This window comes from Gallinula chloropus (genome assembly GCF_964237585.1).
Source record: "Gallinula chloropus genome assembly, chromosome: 4".
In the NCBI taxonomy this organism is placed as follows: domain Eukaryota; kingdom Metazoa; phylum Chordata; class Aves; order Gruiformes; family Rallidae; genus Gallinula; species Gallinula chloropus.
Genome location: NC_140088.1, coordinates 42,600,694 through 42,620,014, shown reverse-complemented (window position 1 = coordinate 42,620,014; position 19,321 = coordinate 42,600,694). Strand labels below are relative to the sequence as shown.

The following is a 19,321-nucleotide window of genomic DNA, read 5'->3' as shown; positions in this document are numbered from 1 at the left end:
GACATTGCTTGGCTGAAGATACTAAAAATTTTTTTAAAAGTTGGGGTTTTTTTAAATCCAGACCTAAATGTTTAATCACAATAGAATAATACAACAATAATGTGAGAAACATATAACAAAACTCAGAATGATTTCACTCAAACAATTGAAAACTGTCAGTAGAGAAGCCCCGTTATGATTTATTAAGTTTCTTACTATATATTTCATTCCCATTAAAATCTCATTTGCTGACCTTAAAGGCAGTATCTCATGAGACTTTTAAATCCAAACTAACATTCAATGACCCATGGTGTCACTCAAGATGCGTAGATTACTGTCATTTGAAGTGTCATAATAAATCTTATATAACTTGATTCCAATCTGCCATGCTGACTCAAAAGAGCCATGCTTGGGTTTTTCAATCATGCCCACTATCTCATGGAGCATTTGCTTCATTTTTGTCACGAAAAAAATGACTGCAGTGACCAAATATACTCTTAAGTACAGTTTCCTTTTGTGAGAGCATATCATTTATTCTGCATGTGATGAACATTTACATCAGCCTTGTGAACAGTGGAGATGGATTTTTAGGGTTTTCTTTAATCTGCTGGTTGTGAGGGTTGCTCCTGTCCCTATGGCAATCAGCAAGTTACTGCATCATTACTACTTTGTGAAGTCAACTCCAGGTACCCTGGGAGACACGTTCTTGGGATCCAGCATGTTGGAAACTGCGGCAACACAACAATGCTGGGCCCTGGCAATCAGCTGCCTTTTTTTTATTGGGCCACGCTGAGCTCTGGTTTCAGTGGAAGTGGAATTTAAGGAGCCCATGAGGAGAATAGGAAGTCTTTTCAATAAGTTTGAAAAATAAGACATTAGGAAAAGAATGTCAGTGCACAGACAATAGGGAAAATAATGATAAAGGGCTTGAGAAAGTATTTGTATTCTGCTTAAACCACATGTAAATAGCTCTTCGGCTCTCATTCCATGCCCATCTATTGACAGTAAGGCAAGCACAGTTAAAAGCAGGATGTTTAACAATTCACTTCTAGAGAAGTAAAACTGCTGGCCTAAGCTTTAGCAAAAATATATGCTGATCACAGGATATACAAAAAGTTCTCAGGGAAAAAAAAAAAATCAAAGATCTCAGCTAAAATCAAGAATCTTATAAGAAAATTAAAAAGGATGGAGAGTCTACACAGCCAAACAGGCCAATCAAATGAAAAAAGAAAACCACACAGTAAGAGCCTGGGGTTTATGTGTACACCAAGTTTGATGAGACATTTAGGAAACAAACATGACTGGCACCTTTTGAAAGAAAAGATACCATTTGCAGTACTTGTGAATTTAGTAAACCACCCAGTGAAAGCAGCTGGTGAGTAATTAGGCTTTGCTCAAAGGCAACAACTGCAGCCTCTCAGTGCAACCAAGTACTGGAAACGAACAAGCAAGAACCCCCAAATGTGTCCTGTATCAGTAAATGCTATGCAGTTCAACATCCTTAATGGCTCCTCAACACACAGTTTGGTTAGCACACAGTTTTGATATCATTCCCATTGTATGCTTTTCATGCAAAAATTAATTACTTCTATGTCAGGCATCATAAGCTCTATTGCACTACAACGAGGTTGTGTTTGTTTGTTCCTCTGATGTTTTAATTATTGCAACATGATTACAACAGACAAAACAACAGCCTAAAGGTACAGATGCAGCTACCATCTAAAATATACTCCTGTATAAATATGTATGAGTATGCATACCACTATGGACGATGCTTCTTTTCATAAACAACCAACTCATATAATCAAAGCTTAGAACACTTTTTCGGGTACCTTCCCGAAAGGAAGTATTAGTATATTAACATCCTTCCTATCACAAGAAAGTGACTTGGAGGTAATGACTAAATATCACTCATTCTTTTGCAGGGATAAAAAAGGTGATGGAGGGAAACAGAAAACTTGTTGTGAGACACCTGTCATTAAATGGAAGTGCTCAACACATACAGTGGGAAGTACAAAATGATTTCACCATACACTAACATTTATCTTCAAGCTTACATCTCACTATTCACAGCTCATCTGAGCCAACCTTGATGGTTAAATATTAAAAGACTTGGCTTTTACATGCAGAGGAACGTGAGAACAGAACACTGCATTTAAAACAAAATTCATCTGAACTCTTTAGGCAATGTTCAGTTCACTGTTTCACAGCTGCAACCTAAGCACAACTCCCTCCTTCACTACCTACCGAGGACTCTGTTCTGCTCAAAAATGCAAGAGAAATCAGGAAGTTGGGTGCTGCAAAGGAGTCTTCCCAAATCTAACCAGCAATGCTTCTTTATCAGAAAAGCCAGCAGAAGAGTAATAGGAAATGGCTTTCTGCTCTAGCTTCTTTCCCAGTGGCCAGCAATGGAGAACCAACACATGCAAAGAGCACACCACACAACACCAACTACACCTACTCTCAGCAAATTTTTTTCAGTTCTATCATTTGACGCTACACAAGTCAATATGTGAGTCCAAGTTCACATGTTTTCGAGTCAATAAAAGACATCATCATCCCTGCTCTATATTTTCCTTGACTCATTTGCCATTTTACTATCAAGTTTTTCTCCAGTTTCAAGGGCTATCATGTACATAAATATAAAAGGAATTATAAGCATACAACACTACTCTATCTTTAGATCTTCCTATGTCATGTGGTATGTACATGCACTTACTGATATATCTAATCATGAGTAAGAAAATACAACGGCATCCCATAGCTACCCTAAAACTGCAATGGTAACCCTTAAGGCAGGCTAACTATAAAACCAGCAAAAAACAAAACAGCAGAGCTTTAGTGGCTCACCACAAGCACACCGATTTAAGTTAATAATATAGATATATAAGTATAGACTCTTTCTCTCTATATGCCTACCATGACTTCACATTATTCCTTCAGTTCAGCTAAGCGGTACACATCAGTTCAGTCCTGCTGTTGGTCAAACAACTGCAACAAAAATATATTCTCCATTATTTTAAGCAAAGCATTTTTTTTTCTAGATATAGCCAAGCAACACATTAATATATCCCACTACATAAAACTGACCTATGGTAAGACATGCAACTGACTTATGTTCAAAGTCCCCCTGGGGTTCAAATACAGCCCTGATAAGGAATGCTGACAAACATCTGACACTGCTACAGTTAAAACAGCCCTCACTCAGATTGCGCCCAGGAGCTCCAGTGGAACAGATGATAGTCTTTCTATCTACAGGCCAGAATCCCTCCTACTGCTATGTGTATTTGAAGAAGGAACAGTGCTAGCTCTTACGCTTGTTGTTGCATACTTATTCTTATGTCACAGCAAAACAATTTTGGTATCATCTCTCCTGTTTAAGTAATACTGTTATCCAAGGCTTAAGTCAAAGAGACTGCACCAAGCAACTTACAGATCAAAATCATTTTTTTCTTCAACTGATTCAATTTAAAAAGGGACAGGCAGCTCATGCCCCTCTACACTTAAAGGAGAATGAGGGCATAATGCCCTCATCCCAACTCTGCAGTTCCAGAAGGGCATCTCAGCCTCCTCTAGGTTTTCTTTTGAAGGACATAAAGTTATCAGCTGTAACAGAAACTCACACACAAGTTAAATTAAAGAAAATGCTTCACTACAAGTGGGTTGCTTTTCCCTCAAGATTTCTGGTTTTTCTTGCAGTTTTTTAACTTTGCCACTTTCTGGGTCTCTCAGGTTTTCTCAGCATCACCTGTTCTTGAGAATTCAATATGCCTCGTGATTTCTTAGAAGGCAGATTAGAGCTGTGAAGAACACAAGTAAGAATTTCTCTGGTTTAGTAATAACATTAAAGGAAGAGTTCTCAAGTTGGTCACTTTAGAATTAATTAAAATACAGAATAAACTACTGGAGAATGATTTATATTCAAAGGGGATTATGGCTAACACTAAAATGTTTACAAAATCAATGGGAACCTAACACAAAACAGATACAGCTCAGGGGAATTCATATTGATCAGATTCCTGCGGAGTCCAAGATACAGTTCTCTGTTCCATGTTCCTCATTAGTCAGTTTCAAGATTTATGTGAATTGCAAAATAGCTGTAACTGAGCTCCAGTTATTTATATCGTGTTAACTAAGAAAAAAAAAAAGAATTCTACTCACCTGAAACAGGAATTCATTTGTTTCCAAATGTTTAATGAGAGAGGATGTCTCATTCTGCCTCCACATTCATCATCTGTTGCACATTAATGAATATCCAATAATGCCAATACTAACCAAGAAACAACTGACAGACTCTGTTAGCACTCAGCGTCACCACTTTCCCTGCGTAACCACAACACAAGACCAAGTACTCTTGGCAACTGAAGCAGCGTATGACAAAAGCTGTACGGCTTTACAACATCCAGTGTTTTGTAGGCTTTTGTGCAGGATAGCCCTGACAGTAAAAACAGCAAGGTGCTAATTACTAAAAGGTATGTTGGTGTACTGCAGCTGTTCTGTTGTCAAGCATCAGCTGCCCTACCAGCCACAAAGGCATGTCATGTTTTAGCCAAATTCGGTATTACTGTTTGTACAGAAAAATCGTTAGATGAAAATCACACACAGTGGCAGTGCCAGGCTCTGAATTGATTCTTGGAGAAAAGAAAGACTGGGAATTGTGCCTTATATTCTTTCACGAACTGAATGCGTTTCAGATTGCTGCTGACCTTTTCACAACAGCACCGATGCAGCTAGCTAGACTGAAAGCCAAAAAGCAAATAAAGTCACCTAAGGGGTACCAGGTTAAAGTAAGCTCCAGAACAGCGCAGGCAGCCTGACTTCCAAAGGTTAATGTCACTTGTGCCCAAGTAAATGGAGAGTCTGAATCAGCCTAAATGTTGGTTACAGAGATTCTAATATATAGCAATTGCCTTTATCTTCCCAGGATGCTTGCCTAATTTTCCATTTTGTTAGTTAAGTTGCCATAGAAATCCATACAAGTACTGCAGAATTCTTCCTAATCAATTCACAATGGAAAGCAATGTCCATAGTCTGGTAGTAAGGAAGAGCTTCACAGAGAAAAAATAATCAGGATCATTCCTACTCCTGGAAGCAGGAATACATTCGCAACACTTTCTGTCTGTCATTGGATCCCTATGACCTAAATATTGCCCTGTGATCTTTGAAACAATCTGGAGAGGATGAAACAAACCAACTCACAGCAGTCATGACATCACAAAGCACTGAATCAACTCCACACAAAATTGAGTTATACTGCCTTATGGACGGAGCCTGGAAAGCAAGGAAACAAAGACCAGGCTGATCTGCTTTCAAGGAAACAGAGAAAGTGGGAATGACCACAGGTGCTTCTTGAACATCCACCATGATGACAGGTCCTACTTTATAATCTCTTCCCTGGGCAGCAGAAGCAGGAGCACCACTAAGTCCCACATCTTGGGGTCCAATAGATGGAAGGCAAGTGTGTGCCTGACCAACCTGCCACAACGAAGGCCCACTGCCCCAGGAAAGCCCCTACTTTGCCTATGCCTAGAGCCAGCCCTGAGGCAACCAGTAATTTTTCAGATGCAAGCTCTTTGCAAATTAGATCTGCTCTCTTTTTGCAAAACACAGCGTGTCTCTGAGCTAACACTAACTCACATTCATGTCTGAAGAAGCTACTGTGTATTCATATAATTATCTCAGCACTAATAGCTACCAATATGTACAGACACATTCTCTGGTGAAGGCTTGAAGGGAAAATCTGAGTAATAAGAATCAAGGAAACAAAATAATGGAAACCAAGATGAGAGGTAAACAATTCTAAGGAAGATGAGAGATAACAGTGTTTGCATTTCATGGGAAAGGGTTTTGGTTTGGTTGTTTTTACTGCACATTAGGCACAACAATAATAGATTTAAAGAAATCGGATCAAGGGTGGAAAAGCAGAATTAGAACTGAGAATATGTAAACCTACATTTAATATAGCAAATTTCAGCCTAGTAATTTTCAAGTGCTTTCATAAGTCTGTCAGTAGAAAATAATTTTTTACTATTGAAACACAGTGATCCCTACAGGGAAAACAAGTATGAAGCATATACAGCGTCAGAGAGGAAGTTCAGGACAAGATAGAAATAATGAGACATCCTCGACAGAACCAATACCAAAACAATTAGGTTAATAAAATGCAGTTAATCAGAAACCATCAATAGTGAGAAGGAAAACTGAGATGTCTAGTCTAAAAACGAAAGGAGGGAATTAAAAGGAAGTGCTAAGAACAGTGAAAAGATTTCTGGAACACCCTAAGGGTATTTTGAAATTTACCCCTTAGAATATGAACGGACACACTACCTGGAAAAAATAGTAAGGTATAATTTTGGGGGGAAAATACTAAAAATATTATAAAAGTCAACAAATCAATAGGAAACTAACATCAGTAGAAGAGTTGTATACATAGGTGTAATTATGTACTAATTTCAATTACTTAAATTTAAGTCTCTCTAACATTTTTCACTTTTCCCCAGCCTCCAAATAGATTCAGGTACAAAGAAACAGATTATTATTAGAAGTAGATGTCTTAGAAAAATACACTTTTTGAGAGATTTTTCAGAGGCAGCTACCTACCTGAATTAAATCAATTTGTCTGTCAAAAATCTTACAGACTAAGAGGAATTATGTGTCTAAAAACTAAATACATACATTAAGCCTTTCCTCAGCTGTCAGTAATATTTAGTAAATTTTGAAAAATTAGATTATAAATAAAACCTATTTATAATACATAAGCCGTTTGCATACTTTTCTACACTTATTTCAGTCTATTTTCTGGTATTACTGTGATGTCCCTTATTGATTATCTTCATCAGTAAACCTCAGAATATCCCAGCAAGACAAAGGATTTTGTTAATGCTATTATCCCAGTTTCTGGAAAGGAAACCAAAACAGGGGAACCTGCAGAGTTTTATACCAGGAAACAGAGAGATTCTACATCTGTGGAGGTGAAGCTTCCTTTTCTTACTAGGATGGTGCAATTGGACAGAGAAGCCTTATGTCTAGTTTCAGTTCAAAAATACTGCCTCATCAATACATTAAGAAAATATGTTGCTCTTTTTCTTCATTAAAATCATAAATGTGTTTCTATAAATGAATTGCATTGAAAAATCAGTGAATTTATTATTTGAAAATAAAATTTAATACAAATATGTTTCCATTTCAGTTGTGAGGAGAAACAGATACATTAAAATTGCTATACACCAGAGTAACCCTACTGCATCTGGATTCTGTCAAAAGCTCAATTTCTGTCAATAAATTCAGAATGGATTGTACTTAACACAGACACACCCTGTAGAATCAGTGTACAACTCAATTCCACATTAATCGGAGCAAATGCAGGGAGAGGATCCAAAATACGCATGCTGAAAACCAAAAAGGATGTAGAGACTTAACCACACATTAAAGCCTTGGGTTAGCAATAATGTCTTTTCCCATGATTTCTTAACTTTTGTGCTTGCTTTCTTGCACATTAGCTTTGAATACCCAAAACCATATCAAGAAGTCACCTAGTCAATCTTGCAGAGAAAAAAATGTGACAGTATAAACTGACATTTGTGATGGATTTAGAGACTCTTGTGCTTTTAGAACCAATTTTAGCTTTCCATCTACTGGAAGCAAAATATATTCATATAAGGAAAAATAATATTCACTGCAACAGCCCCCAGTTGTGCTTTTATCAAAGGCAAAACACATTTTCTATTAACAATAATAAAAAATAAGTCCTTTTATGAAAAACTGGGTGATTTTCCCATTTAGTTCTTTTTTTTGACTAAAGGATAAAAAACTTAATTTCATTTAGTAGTTTCAAAAAACCCAAACACCCAACAGTTTTAATGAGAAGGGAGGTTTTTGGTTCATTACCTTTTTTTTTTTTTTTTTTTGCATCTTTAAGTTGAGAGAAGCCTTTAATTATAATACTACAACTGGTCAACACCAAACATCTGCTAGATGCTCTTTTCCAGATGCAGCAAAGCTGCTGTTCTTGTAGCCTGTATGTCAGACCCTGGGCACTGTAAGTTTCCTAGCTCCCCAAAAGCCCTATCCTTTCACATTCTTTGCAGCAATACTCATCTGCGTTTACCTTCTCCCAAGCTGGGGTGCTGTAGCTTTAGGGCCAGGCAAAGTGTCACTGGTTCTTGCAGGGTCCCTATACACTTGTGGCTCAGCATCTGTACAAGAAGCACCAGAGCCCCAGACTCTCCCGCACAGAAGCAGTTGAGGGTGGATAGTATCCACCCTCAGCAAGTGCTCATGATACAAAGCTGGGAGGAGTGGCTGACACGCAGGAACACTGCGCTGCCATCCAGAGAGACCTGGACAGGCTGGAGAGCCGGGCAGGGAGAAACCAGATGAGATTCAACAAAAGCAAGTGTAGAGTCTTGCTCCTGGGAAGGAATAACTGCTGGAATCAGTACAGGCTGGGGGATGACCTGCTGGAGAAGAGCTCTGTGGAGAAGGACCTGGGGTCCTGGTTGACGACAGGTTGGCCATGAGCCAGCAGTGTGCCCTGGGGCTAAGAGAGCCAATGGGATCTTGGGGTGCATCAGGAGGAGTGTGGCCAGCAGGTCAAAGGAGGTGATCCTCCCCCTATACTCTGCCCTGGTCAGGCCCCACCTGAAGTATTGTGTCGAGTTCTGGGCTCCCTGGTACAAAGAGGACAGGGATCTCCTGGAGACAGTCCAGAGGAGGCTACGAAGGTGATTAAGGGCCTGGAACATCTCCCCTATGAGGAAAGGCTGAGTGAGCTGGGACTGTCAGTCTAGAAAAAAAGAAGACTATGGGGGGACCTAATTAATATTTATAAATAGCTTAAGTATGGGATGCAGGGGGGATTAGCCAGCCCCTTTTCAGTGGTCTGTGGGGACAGGACAAGGGACAATAGCTGCAAGTTGGAGCACAGGAAGTTCCGTACCAACATGCAGAAGAACTTCTTCCCAGTGAGGGTGACAGAGCCCTGGGACAGGCTGCCCAGGGGGGTGTGGAGTCTCCATCTCTGGAGTTATTCAAGACTCGTCTGGATGCCTATCTGTGCAATACGAGCTAGGGAGCTGCTTTGGCAGGGGGGTTGGATCCGATGATATCTCGAGGTCCCTTCCAGCCCCTACAATTCTGTGATTCTGTGATACTTAAAAGGCTTAATAAAGAAATTATTTGACACACCACAGCAATGACAGCACCCCAGCAGAGTTTAATGCTATTTTTTGACCAAGATCCAAAGATTAGGGGGGACCTAATTAGTGTTTATAAATATCTTAGACTTGGGATGCAGGGGGAATTGGCCAGCCCGTTTTCAGTGGTCTGTGGGGACAGGACTAGGGGCAATGGCTGTAAGCTGGAGCATAGGAAGTTCCGCACCAACATGCGGAAGAACTTTTTCACAGTAAGGGTGACGGAGCAGTGGAATAGGCTGCCCAGGGAGGTGGTTGAGTCTCCTTCTCTGGAGATACTCAAGTCTCGTCTGGATGCCTATCTGTGTAATGTGAGATAGGGAGCCTGCTTTGGCAGGGGGGTTGGACCTGATGATCTCTTGACGTCCCTTCCAGCCCCTAAGATTCTGTTATTTATCTGTTATTTATCTGTTATTTATCCCTGACATCTATATAGAAACCTGAATAAAATTACTTTCTACACATATGTCACTGCATCCATTACCTCATGACTCAACACTCCCCAGGCTGAGATCAGAGTCCTCTAAGTCCTGTAGTGAATGAAGCTTTTTTCTTGTGTTCCCAAAATTGATGGGGGAGCGGGGAAGAGGAGGGCATGTTCATGTCAGTTTACAATAGATCTTGCTGTAGGATATGAGCTACATAGGAGCTAGGGAGCTGCTTTGGCAGGGGGGTTGGACCCAATGATCTCTCGAGGTCCCTTCCAACCTCTACAACTCTGTGATTCTGTGATAAGTACACATCCTTCTCCCTTCTGATCTCTTCACGACAACCTTATAGTTACATCTAGACAGCTGCAAAATTGGATCTCTTGTTCTACTAGCATAATGCCAGAACAGACCTCGAAGCAGCCCGATGACATCATTTACAAGATGCCTTTTCACATGGTCACAGTCAAGCCCAATCCTAACAGATTATCTATAAAGTGGCTTCCATTTGGACAAGGGACTACAAGCACCCAAAGCCACTCTATAAACCAATGAAGAAACAACTTGAGCATCAAAATTGCACAAGTTCCCTTCAAGCATCTGGAAAAAAGTCTACTAGTGCCAGCATTTAAGAGATTTTCTGATTTCAAGACTTTCACCTATGCAAAACAGGGGCCCTCTCCACATTCCCAAGCACTGAAAAAAGTACCTGTAGAGAGTTGACAGCATCTGACATCCCTTCAGTGCTCTTGATGCAAAAGACAGTACAAGACAAAAGATAACAGAATCACACAAAAAATGAGGTTGGAAGGTACTGCTGGAGGTTGTCTTATCCAAGCCCCTTTTGTAAGCAGTGATAACTTCAAAATGACATTTCATCATATGGGGCCCATATCTAACCCCAGTTGTTCAAAAATGCAGCAACTGCCCAGCCATAACCAGAATCCACGCCAGAAATATTCCCTAAATCGTGTGAGGCAAGATGTGCTCAGCCACCCAGAAAAAATGTACTGGTCCATTACTGACATTTGTTTTTCAGTTAATACTTTCTGTTATTGAATTTTCTTGTCAACTTAAATCGTGAACATCCACTAGCTTTTAAAAGAATTGACCTTCCAGGCACTAAAAAAACAATTAGTGATACACTCTAGAGTAATGATGTCCTTTACAAAACAGATATCATAACGAAAGGAAAAGACAGCCAAACTAATCTTATCTTGTGTTGATTGACATTTCCATTTGCCAGAGCTTTAAAACCATGTTCTCAAAATGTATTGCTCTTGCAGTTGTGTGATATTAAACTTAGTTGGACTTGGCTGTAGTACTTAATCCCATAGCTTCTCCCAAATAATAACAGAGCACACAGCTCAGTAACAGCAGCTGTACAAGGTATATTGTATCTATCCATTTTGAACCCACTCTGTATGTTTCTCACATTAGAAGCCCGGGTTTACGATGATCCTGCATACAGAGATAATTCAGAGACAGCTTGTTCAACAGCAGTCAACCCAAAAGAGTTTAAAATCAAGCTTAACCATTTATGCTGTTTGCTACTAGGAAGGAAAAACAGCCTCAAAACAAGATGATTTCCTATACTGTCTGACAGAACAACAGTAGTTTAGTGGAGGAAGGAGAACCTGATCTGAATTCCTGTCTGAAGCCAACAGACCTCCAGCTGAAAACAGCTGGCCGTGGAGCTATGCTAACTCACAGCACCTAAGAGCCTGCTGCCTTGTCAGAGACCTTTCCCATACATAGGGCCTCATACAAAGGATCAAAATTAAAAGTAATTATTCCCTGGGCTCCACAGCACAGAAAGTCAATTAAACACGGGACCATATGACTCAAATATACATTTTTTTTTTAGTTCTACCAAAACTGTCTAAAATACAACTTAAGTGTGATCCTTGGAATCTTCACTTAGACTTCACAGGCCCGTGCGTCCCTTGGGTTCTGGGTAGCTAAAGGCTTTTGTGATAGGAAAATACTGGTTGGCACATAAGCATGCACACATCACAGACACACACACTCACTCATTAAATGCTTTTCAATTATTCTGGTTATGCTCCAGATGTTTCAAAAAGCAGCGTTTTTTACCAGCTGGTATATAAGTACTGGTAAGTGGCTTCCACTCAAGTCCAAACAAAGCTTCTTCATTATACACAAATATCTCTCAACATTTTACAGTCCAGCTCAACCACAAGCAAACTTCTGATCAGCTCTACAACAATCCTCTAATTTTTCCTTTGCCTTGCTGCCGAGTGTTTGAAGGAAACACTCAACTGGTCTAAACTGCCATAGCTCCACAAAAAAAAACCTCCAAATTTTTCCCTCTTCATTTGATGTCAGAAGAAACATGACATGAGCTATACTATTTCATCATTTGAAGAAAGAATTTCAGCAATATCAGGATCAACACAAGGCCTTAATGGGTAAAGAGCAGCAAGAGCTCTTTCTGCTCACAAAGCTTAGTGCATATAAAACATGACACCATTTCTTGCACGAATTTCTCCTTCTTTCAGTGCTGGAACATGCAATGGGGACAATTTGCTATAAGGGTCATTATAAAGATAATGACACTGACCCAGGAGGAACATGCAATAATTTTTTTCTCCTACTGTTCATTTTTTTGAGTCAGATTCTGTGCAAATTAATTGTTGCAGAATGGCTTGAGAAGCCAGGCCATGAGCCTATGGAGCAGTTGTTCAAGCAGTCGCCTGTGTGGCTTAGTAAGACCAAGCCCCACGCTGTCTTGGTGAGAACAGAAGGGTCAATGATCGGTCGGTGTATTCTCGTGTATCGTGCAGCAAGGCCACAAGATGTGGCAGCAGGAGGTGTGATAAGGATTCAGTGCTCCTGGGACTGAGAAGAAGACATGATTCCCAGGCTGCCAGATGGGTGAAGTATGTAAATGTAACCTTTAGTTAAGAGCCAGTGAGAACACGACAGGTATAACACGTGGTAGGAGCAGCATGAAAGGAAGTGTGTGCTTGCAATAAAGTTGAAGCTTGCTTTATCAACCACATTGGCTGTCTGCATCTTCCCTCTCGCCACATCAATTAATAGCCAACAATATGCCATAGGGCATCTAAAAATGAGATAACATTTTATTTTTAGAAGTAATTAGAAGTAAAGGCTGTGAAAGTACAGTTTATGAGGCACTCAAGCTCCAGGCCACCTCCAAGAGAGGTGGTCCTAGAGAGAGACAGTGCATTGCACCTCTGCTCCCACCTGCCTCTCTCTATAAAGTCACAAATAGACAAATGCACCCCTGCCCCAAAACTGGAATGTGGGCATACAAAGAGATCTTGATTGCAGAAGCTCCCTAAGTTCCTGTCTTGGAAGTTGAATTCAAATATAGATTGAAGAGACAGTGAACTAGAACCAGTATTGTTTCCTTCCATATTGGAAATTATCAGCCAATTCTTGGCAAACAAGAAAAGAGAAAAAGCACATTTTTATATATGAAATATCAAATTATGTCCAATACAATTCAGAAGAATGCAACCCTAACATGTAAGAGTACTTACTGAAAGGGAGACAGTATCCCCAATTGTTTCATGTAAACAAAAATCTCAACAGCCTCAGAGCAGGTTTTTCATTGCCATTCTGAAGAGGTGAGGAGATTTTTCCCTTTAATAGCAATGATTGTAATCTATTCACATACAGGTTACTAATATAAGAACTGACAGTTGCAAGGCTGAATTTCTCTGGAACCGTAATTACCTATGACACTTTATTACAACAGCTCCAAAACATATGGTTACCTTTTTAGATATTAATATTTATTTTCATATAAAACTCAGCATGACATTACACCAAAAGAACTAAAGTTACTCTAGGGGATGGCAAATAATTTCACTTTCCAGGGTTGGGTAGTTGAATAAGAATCTAAACTAATTTGCTTGGAAAAAGCAGTTTTGATAACACAACTAATGCACGTAGAGCCATATAAGGCATAAACATAATTTTTCCAACAAGCTTCTCAATTTTCTTAGTATAAAATTTTAACATTTTGTTTGAAAACTTTCTGTCCACTAGCAAGGATGTCACCTCTGTCTTTGGACCTATGCATTTACTTGACAGGGGCAAGGTCTGTTTTGTTTATAAATCAGTCACTTCCACTAGCAGCTCACAGCAGAAGGAAACTGCAGTCTCTTTAATTAAAGTCCATAAACATACAAATGGAGGAGCCTGGCAAGTGCCTGCCTTTTGATCATGTTACCAAAGACGCTGCTCATGCAATGGTTAAGACTTTCATTTAAAACAAAATGCCTTTCTCTATGAAAACAGTAGGCAATACAGCTGTATTTGTGTTACATCACCAAGAGAAGGGATTCCCACTGATAATTAGGATTGCATACCACTGGAAGGTTAAAATTTATACCATCAGGCAACAGAAGGCTTAAAAAGCAGGTTAATGGGTGCGTTTCAAAGAAATGGAAAGTTTAAAAAAAGAAACCAAAAAACAACCTGACCCAGGTCAAAGTCACAGGTTTATAAAAAGAGGATGTGGAAGAGGTAAGTGGGCTTTGTTTGGGGGTTTTGGTGTTGAAGGGAGCATGGTTTAGATTTAGGGGGTTTACTGGGGGGGGGTTTTGTGGGGCGATTGTGGGGTTTGTTTGGCTTTTTTGGTTCAAATCATTACGTGAGGATGTAGTTCTAACTGAAATGCTGCCACTGAGATGGCTTTTGTGGCACTGATGATGATCTTGACTGTAACAGTTTTATATTCTTCTCCTGCACTCCTCTACAGCTCCAGTGCAAAGAATAATTTTAATAATTCAGTGCATTTGCAATGAACAGTGTCATTCACCATCAATAGCTGTCCCATTTTCTTCACTTCATGAAGTATCTCTCTATATACAGTTAGGCATATAGGTACACCCATGCAGCATGGAATATAAGTTTATTATAGTATATGGTGAGTAGCCACTGCAGGGAATACAGGTGTCTGATGAGGCAGGGTTTAGGAGTACAACAAACAGAAGGATTATCATTAAAAGCTGACCCAGAAGTCAAGCCAGTGGACACCACCCCAAACCACAGTCATACATCAGTGCCACACAGGAGGTTTATATGACAGCACACAATGGTAATGTCACCTCCCACGCCACAGTGCACCGGAATTAGAGCAGCTGCAATGAAATCACTACCAAGGAAGGAGGGGAAATCCAACAAAATTCAACTTATGCTATACAGCAAGAAAAACATCAGCTGTGGAAACTCAGGGGATTGCCAGCAGACTTTTAGTCTGAAGGTCATATGCAGAACTGGATTTATCCTTTTCCAGTTTAAACTGTTTGTGAAAAGTTCTGCGCGCTAAACAGCTATTGACCTACAGCATGGCACGAGTCAAAGGATTAAGGAGAAGATCTTTGAAGCGTTCTCATCTTCAGAACCATAATAGAAGCCACATTGTAAGATCAACAATTCTCTTGTTCCTCTGTTTTCCAACAGAAGGAAACTTTTATTTTTGTTTTTCATTAAAGTATGCCCATAGTGAAGTCTTTGCATTTGTAACTCAAGCATTACCCTTAAACGGTTAGTTTTTCATGATTTCTGTGCAATGGAAGAAAACACATTTTTTCCTTACATTTCACCCTTTTTTTTTATACCCATCTTTCAGAAAACAAACACAAAATCTAATGTGAGTTCCTTCAGAATGGACTTTTTAAACATATTTACATATCTAACTTTCTGTAAACAATTTCCTGACTGAATCTGACATCATAAAGTTCAAAGGAAAAGAAACAGAAAACAGTGAAGATCCCTGTATGTGTCTGGAACATACTTACAAATAACAAGGAAATTAAACATTCCTTTGTTTTTAAAATAACTAGCAGCAGAATCCTGAGGTTCCACACTAACTCTCCCTCAGGTTCAGAGCTTGATATCTTTATGTATGTAAGCTAACCAACACTCCCGTGTTGGGAAAGAGTATTGTTCTACAAACCTAAGATAAGAAAGAATGGGACCTCTTGCTTTGCAAGCTCAAATACTGAGAAAACCAACTTGCAGAGCTCTAAATTAATTTACATAAGGGGGGGGAGGGGGAGAGGAGAACCAAACAAACCACAAACCCAGAAGGAATCAGGGGCAGACTGGATGGCTAGCAAGGGAGCAGAATCTACAAGAGACCACCATGTGGGTGGTATGGCATATCAGGCAGCCCGTTTGCCTGGTCTGTCTGGGCTGCATGACTGGATCCATGCTCAGGGGCCAATGAAGCACTATCTTTTCTCCCAAAGCTTTGATTCATCTTTATACCATTATCATAGCTCTTGAGTTATGAAATGAGCAGGTTTCCTCAATTTTGCTAGTATTTCATAGCTTATGTGATAATCAATGATTTGTTACCATCAAATGAAGATAGCATGTTTGGAGCACAGAAGAGAAAGACTGATTTAATCAAGTTCCTTCTGAATTAAATTCACAAGCGGTTCTAGAGAATTCTGTCAGGACAAAGAACACAGAGGAGAGACAGAGCATTTGTAAGTCTGCTATATCCATCAAATGTGTCTGGAAGAATCAACATGCGGCAGACTCAAATGAACTCCCTCTTTCAGTCCTGGTTTTGCCACTGAAGTGCGGCACCATTTGTAACTAAGTCTTATGCACACAACTTCCAGCCCTCAGCACAAGAATTTAGAAATGTGCTAAGAAGTCACAGCTGCAAGTGTGCACATGCTGGGACAATTCAAATGCCTGCACCTTACAGACACTGGGCTTGCTAGCTCCCTGGGGGGTTCCCAGAATGGATCCACACATGTGACAAGAAATAAATGGACATTAGTTCAACGCTAGTGCCTAAGTATCCCCATTAGTAGTTATACCTCAGTCAACATGATTAATAGAAACATCTCTATACATCTCTCTGCAAATGATGAATGCTCTAATTATGGCTCATATGTGGGACAAGTAGGAAAACGTCAAAGAAAAAAACTCCAGAACTCTTTAAAGTGAAATACATTGCTTTTACAGAACAAAGAGTATCTCCATTTATCTCCATTCATTACAGACTTCATTTACTTGTTTATGTTTCATAAACCATCTGAATAACACATCTATCTTATTTCAAAAATTGAATGCATCCTATCATGGCTATCCTACACGTATATTTTGACCTGAGGAGCTGCTAACTACTTGAAAATTAGTTACTGAGAATGAATAGTAACAGCCTCTCAGGTTTTTGTTACTTATTTTATAAATTTGCTGACGCCAATTCTCTGACAAAAAGCTGAATCTTTTTAATTTTTCCCCCTGTAGTGCAAATTTTATATGGCCTGTTAAAAAAATATGTGTCAAAAAGCAAAGCAGACTTAAATACAATCCTTCAGAGATCTCACAAGATCAAAATGATGCCATAAGGTCCAGCAGGATAAAACAATGTGAATAAGGGTAAGCAGAAATAACAGCAAAAACATAGGTAAGATAAAATAATACCATACAGTAGAATTCACAGGTACCTGAAGCACATTGGAAGAGAGGAGAAATATGGAAAGCTCCAAGTTAATAATGTGGAGCACTCCGAAGAAGGGACCACTTATAAGCATATCATGTGTGTGATAAAGGTTATTCCCAAGAACTACTCCCCATCTAGCAAATGTATAATTATGTACAGAGCAGGTCTTCTCACAAATTTTTGTACAAAAAAAAAAATGTTTCTCTATATCAATAAATCTGCTGCCTTACTTTAAAAAGAAATGTGCACTGAAAGTACATCTATAGAACCATTCCAACTTCTGTTTTGTAGAGAATTAAATACCATAAGATTTATAGTTGCAATTTACTGAACTACTTTATAAAGCAGTCCTGTTCACTTACATACACTAAAAAGTCTCTTTATCAAAGCAGGGCCATTTTAGCCCAGTCATGCATGCCTCTCATTCTTTCATCCCATCTTCGAATTCTTACAATATATTTTAAGAGCTTGTCAAAAATGCCATCTCCCTTCCATCACCAGTACTATTGGAAAAAGAATCTAGTGAAATATTGTTTTACAAAGTAGCTCAAAAACTTACTATGATGGCCAAAAGATTAAATATCACAGCCTGACAAACAAGGGCATTTAAAAAACCAAAAAAAAAACCCCAACAAAAAACCAAAGAAAACCCCCACAATGCAAAAGCAAGGAGGAATGTGGTCTATGTTGATTCATCAATTCAGCTTTTAATAAGTACATCATAGCTATGAACGTCATCAAGGTCTAGAAAACACTAAGGATCAACAAGGGAGAATAATGCCCCATTGCATTTGTCCCTGTGATATAATAATACATCAAAAGAAGCACCTCAGCTACATTCTTCTAACAAATAGGTACGTTTCAGTAAAGTACCTGACCCACAGAAGTACACTTCAGGAAGGACTGACAATCTTCATTTCGATATTCAAGCCTCAGCACACCTTTCCACTTACCTTTCTCAGTAACATCAGCAGAATTGTCCCTTTCTAAACTAATGCATCTTACAAAGATATTGGTTTCTAACAACAGTTTTAAAGGCAGGTGCTGTTCTCTGAAAAAGAGTATTTTAAAAATTGTAATGACAACATGACCATGGTGTGCCAAGGCACTACTGCAACCATGACGTATGCCAATAGACAGCTTATCTGAATGGTCCAGCACCACTCATAATCTTCAATCCATATTTACAAATGCAGAAGTGGCTCATGTGATATTCACTATCATGAATCTGAACTTTGCAATGAAATTCAGTCACCAGCCATTTATTTAATACCATGTTTCCAAGTAGGCTGGTAAGGGGACAGGTCTTTGAATACTTTGTTTACCTTCACAATATGCAGAGTCCCCTTGGACAGACAGATAACCATTCTTGCATTCACAAGTAGCTTTCGTGTTCCAGTTTTTGCACTCTGAATTTTCACCACATCTGTGTCCCTCTGCACAGAAGTTATGGCCTGAAATACAAGGAACACACAACCTGTTATTAAGACATCTTTATTTCAGATACTCTGGGTTAATATTGACATTGACAATATTACTCTGGAAAAACTTTAGCATGCTACATTCCAGAAATTCTCTCTATAAACCCCTGTGGTACACACAGGGTATTTTTTATTCCTCCATCAATTCATTCTCAATAAAACCATTTTGTTCAAAAATGTATTTGTAAGACTAGTTTTAGTCAGGAGAAAAGACCACTTCAAAGCAGGAAGCCATGGCAATACGTCAGTCTTCTAGTGAACCCATGTAGGATAAAAGGCCACCTTATCTCCTATTGCCAAGTGTAATACTGACTTACACAATAAGTGTAATATAAAGCAAACAGAAACCCTTCAGAGGTCTCTCATTATACACACTCAAGCATGCTTTTAGAAGAGCAAAAATGAGACATCGCATGAGAAGACAAAACTATCCTCGCAGTCAAAAAAACCCCTCCCACACTGCCTTGTAATTCTGTCATCAAAAAACTATAAACTGTAGAAACAATCCAGCTAATTAATCCATGCATCACGTTTTGCAGGGAAGAATTGTTATTAATTCCTCTTTTTCCTTGACACAAATTCTGAGCTTTACCCACTTCCTTCTATAAAGGCACAGCTGCCTGAAGTTAGTTCTTCCCAATTTTCACTATTTCTCAAAGATGTGTCAAAATCTCTCTCTGCTGAAGCCTAAAGCAAAAGTAATTGCTACTTTATCTCTTTAATGGCACTGACTGCAAGTACTGTAAGAGATAACTAAATACCTTACAGAATTTG

At 39.2% G+C, this 19,321-nt stretch overlaps 1 protein-coding gene across 1 annotated transcript in view; it reads right to left on the bottom strand.

The window, feature by feature from the left end:
- The window catches only part of NELL1 (neural EGFL like 1), a gene marked incomplete at both ends in the record, with an annotated part of 287,941 nt that overhangs the window by 179,082 nt on the left and 89,538 nt on the right, over positions 1-19,321 (bottom strand). The window contains one exon of the mRNA XM_084263433.1: positions 18,392-18,520. Coding sequence (XP_084119559.1) covers positions 18,392-18,520 — 129 coding nt within the window. The remainder of the gene's footprint in view (positions 1-18,391; positions 18,521-19,321) is intronic.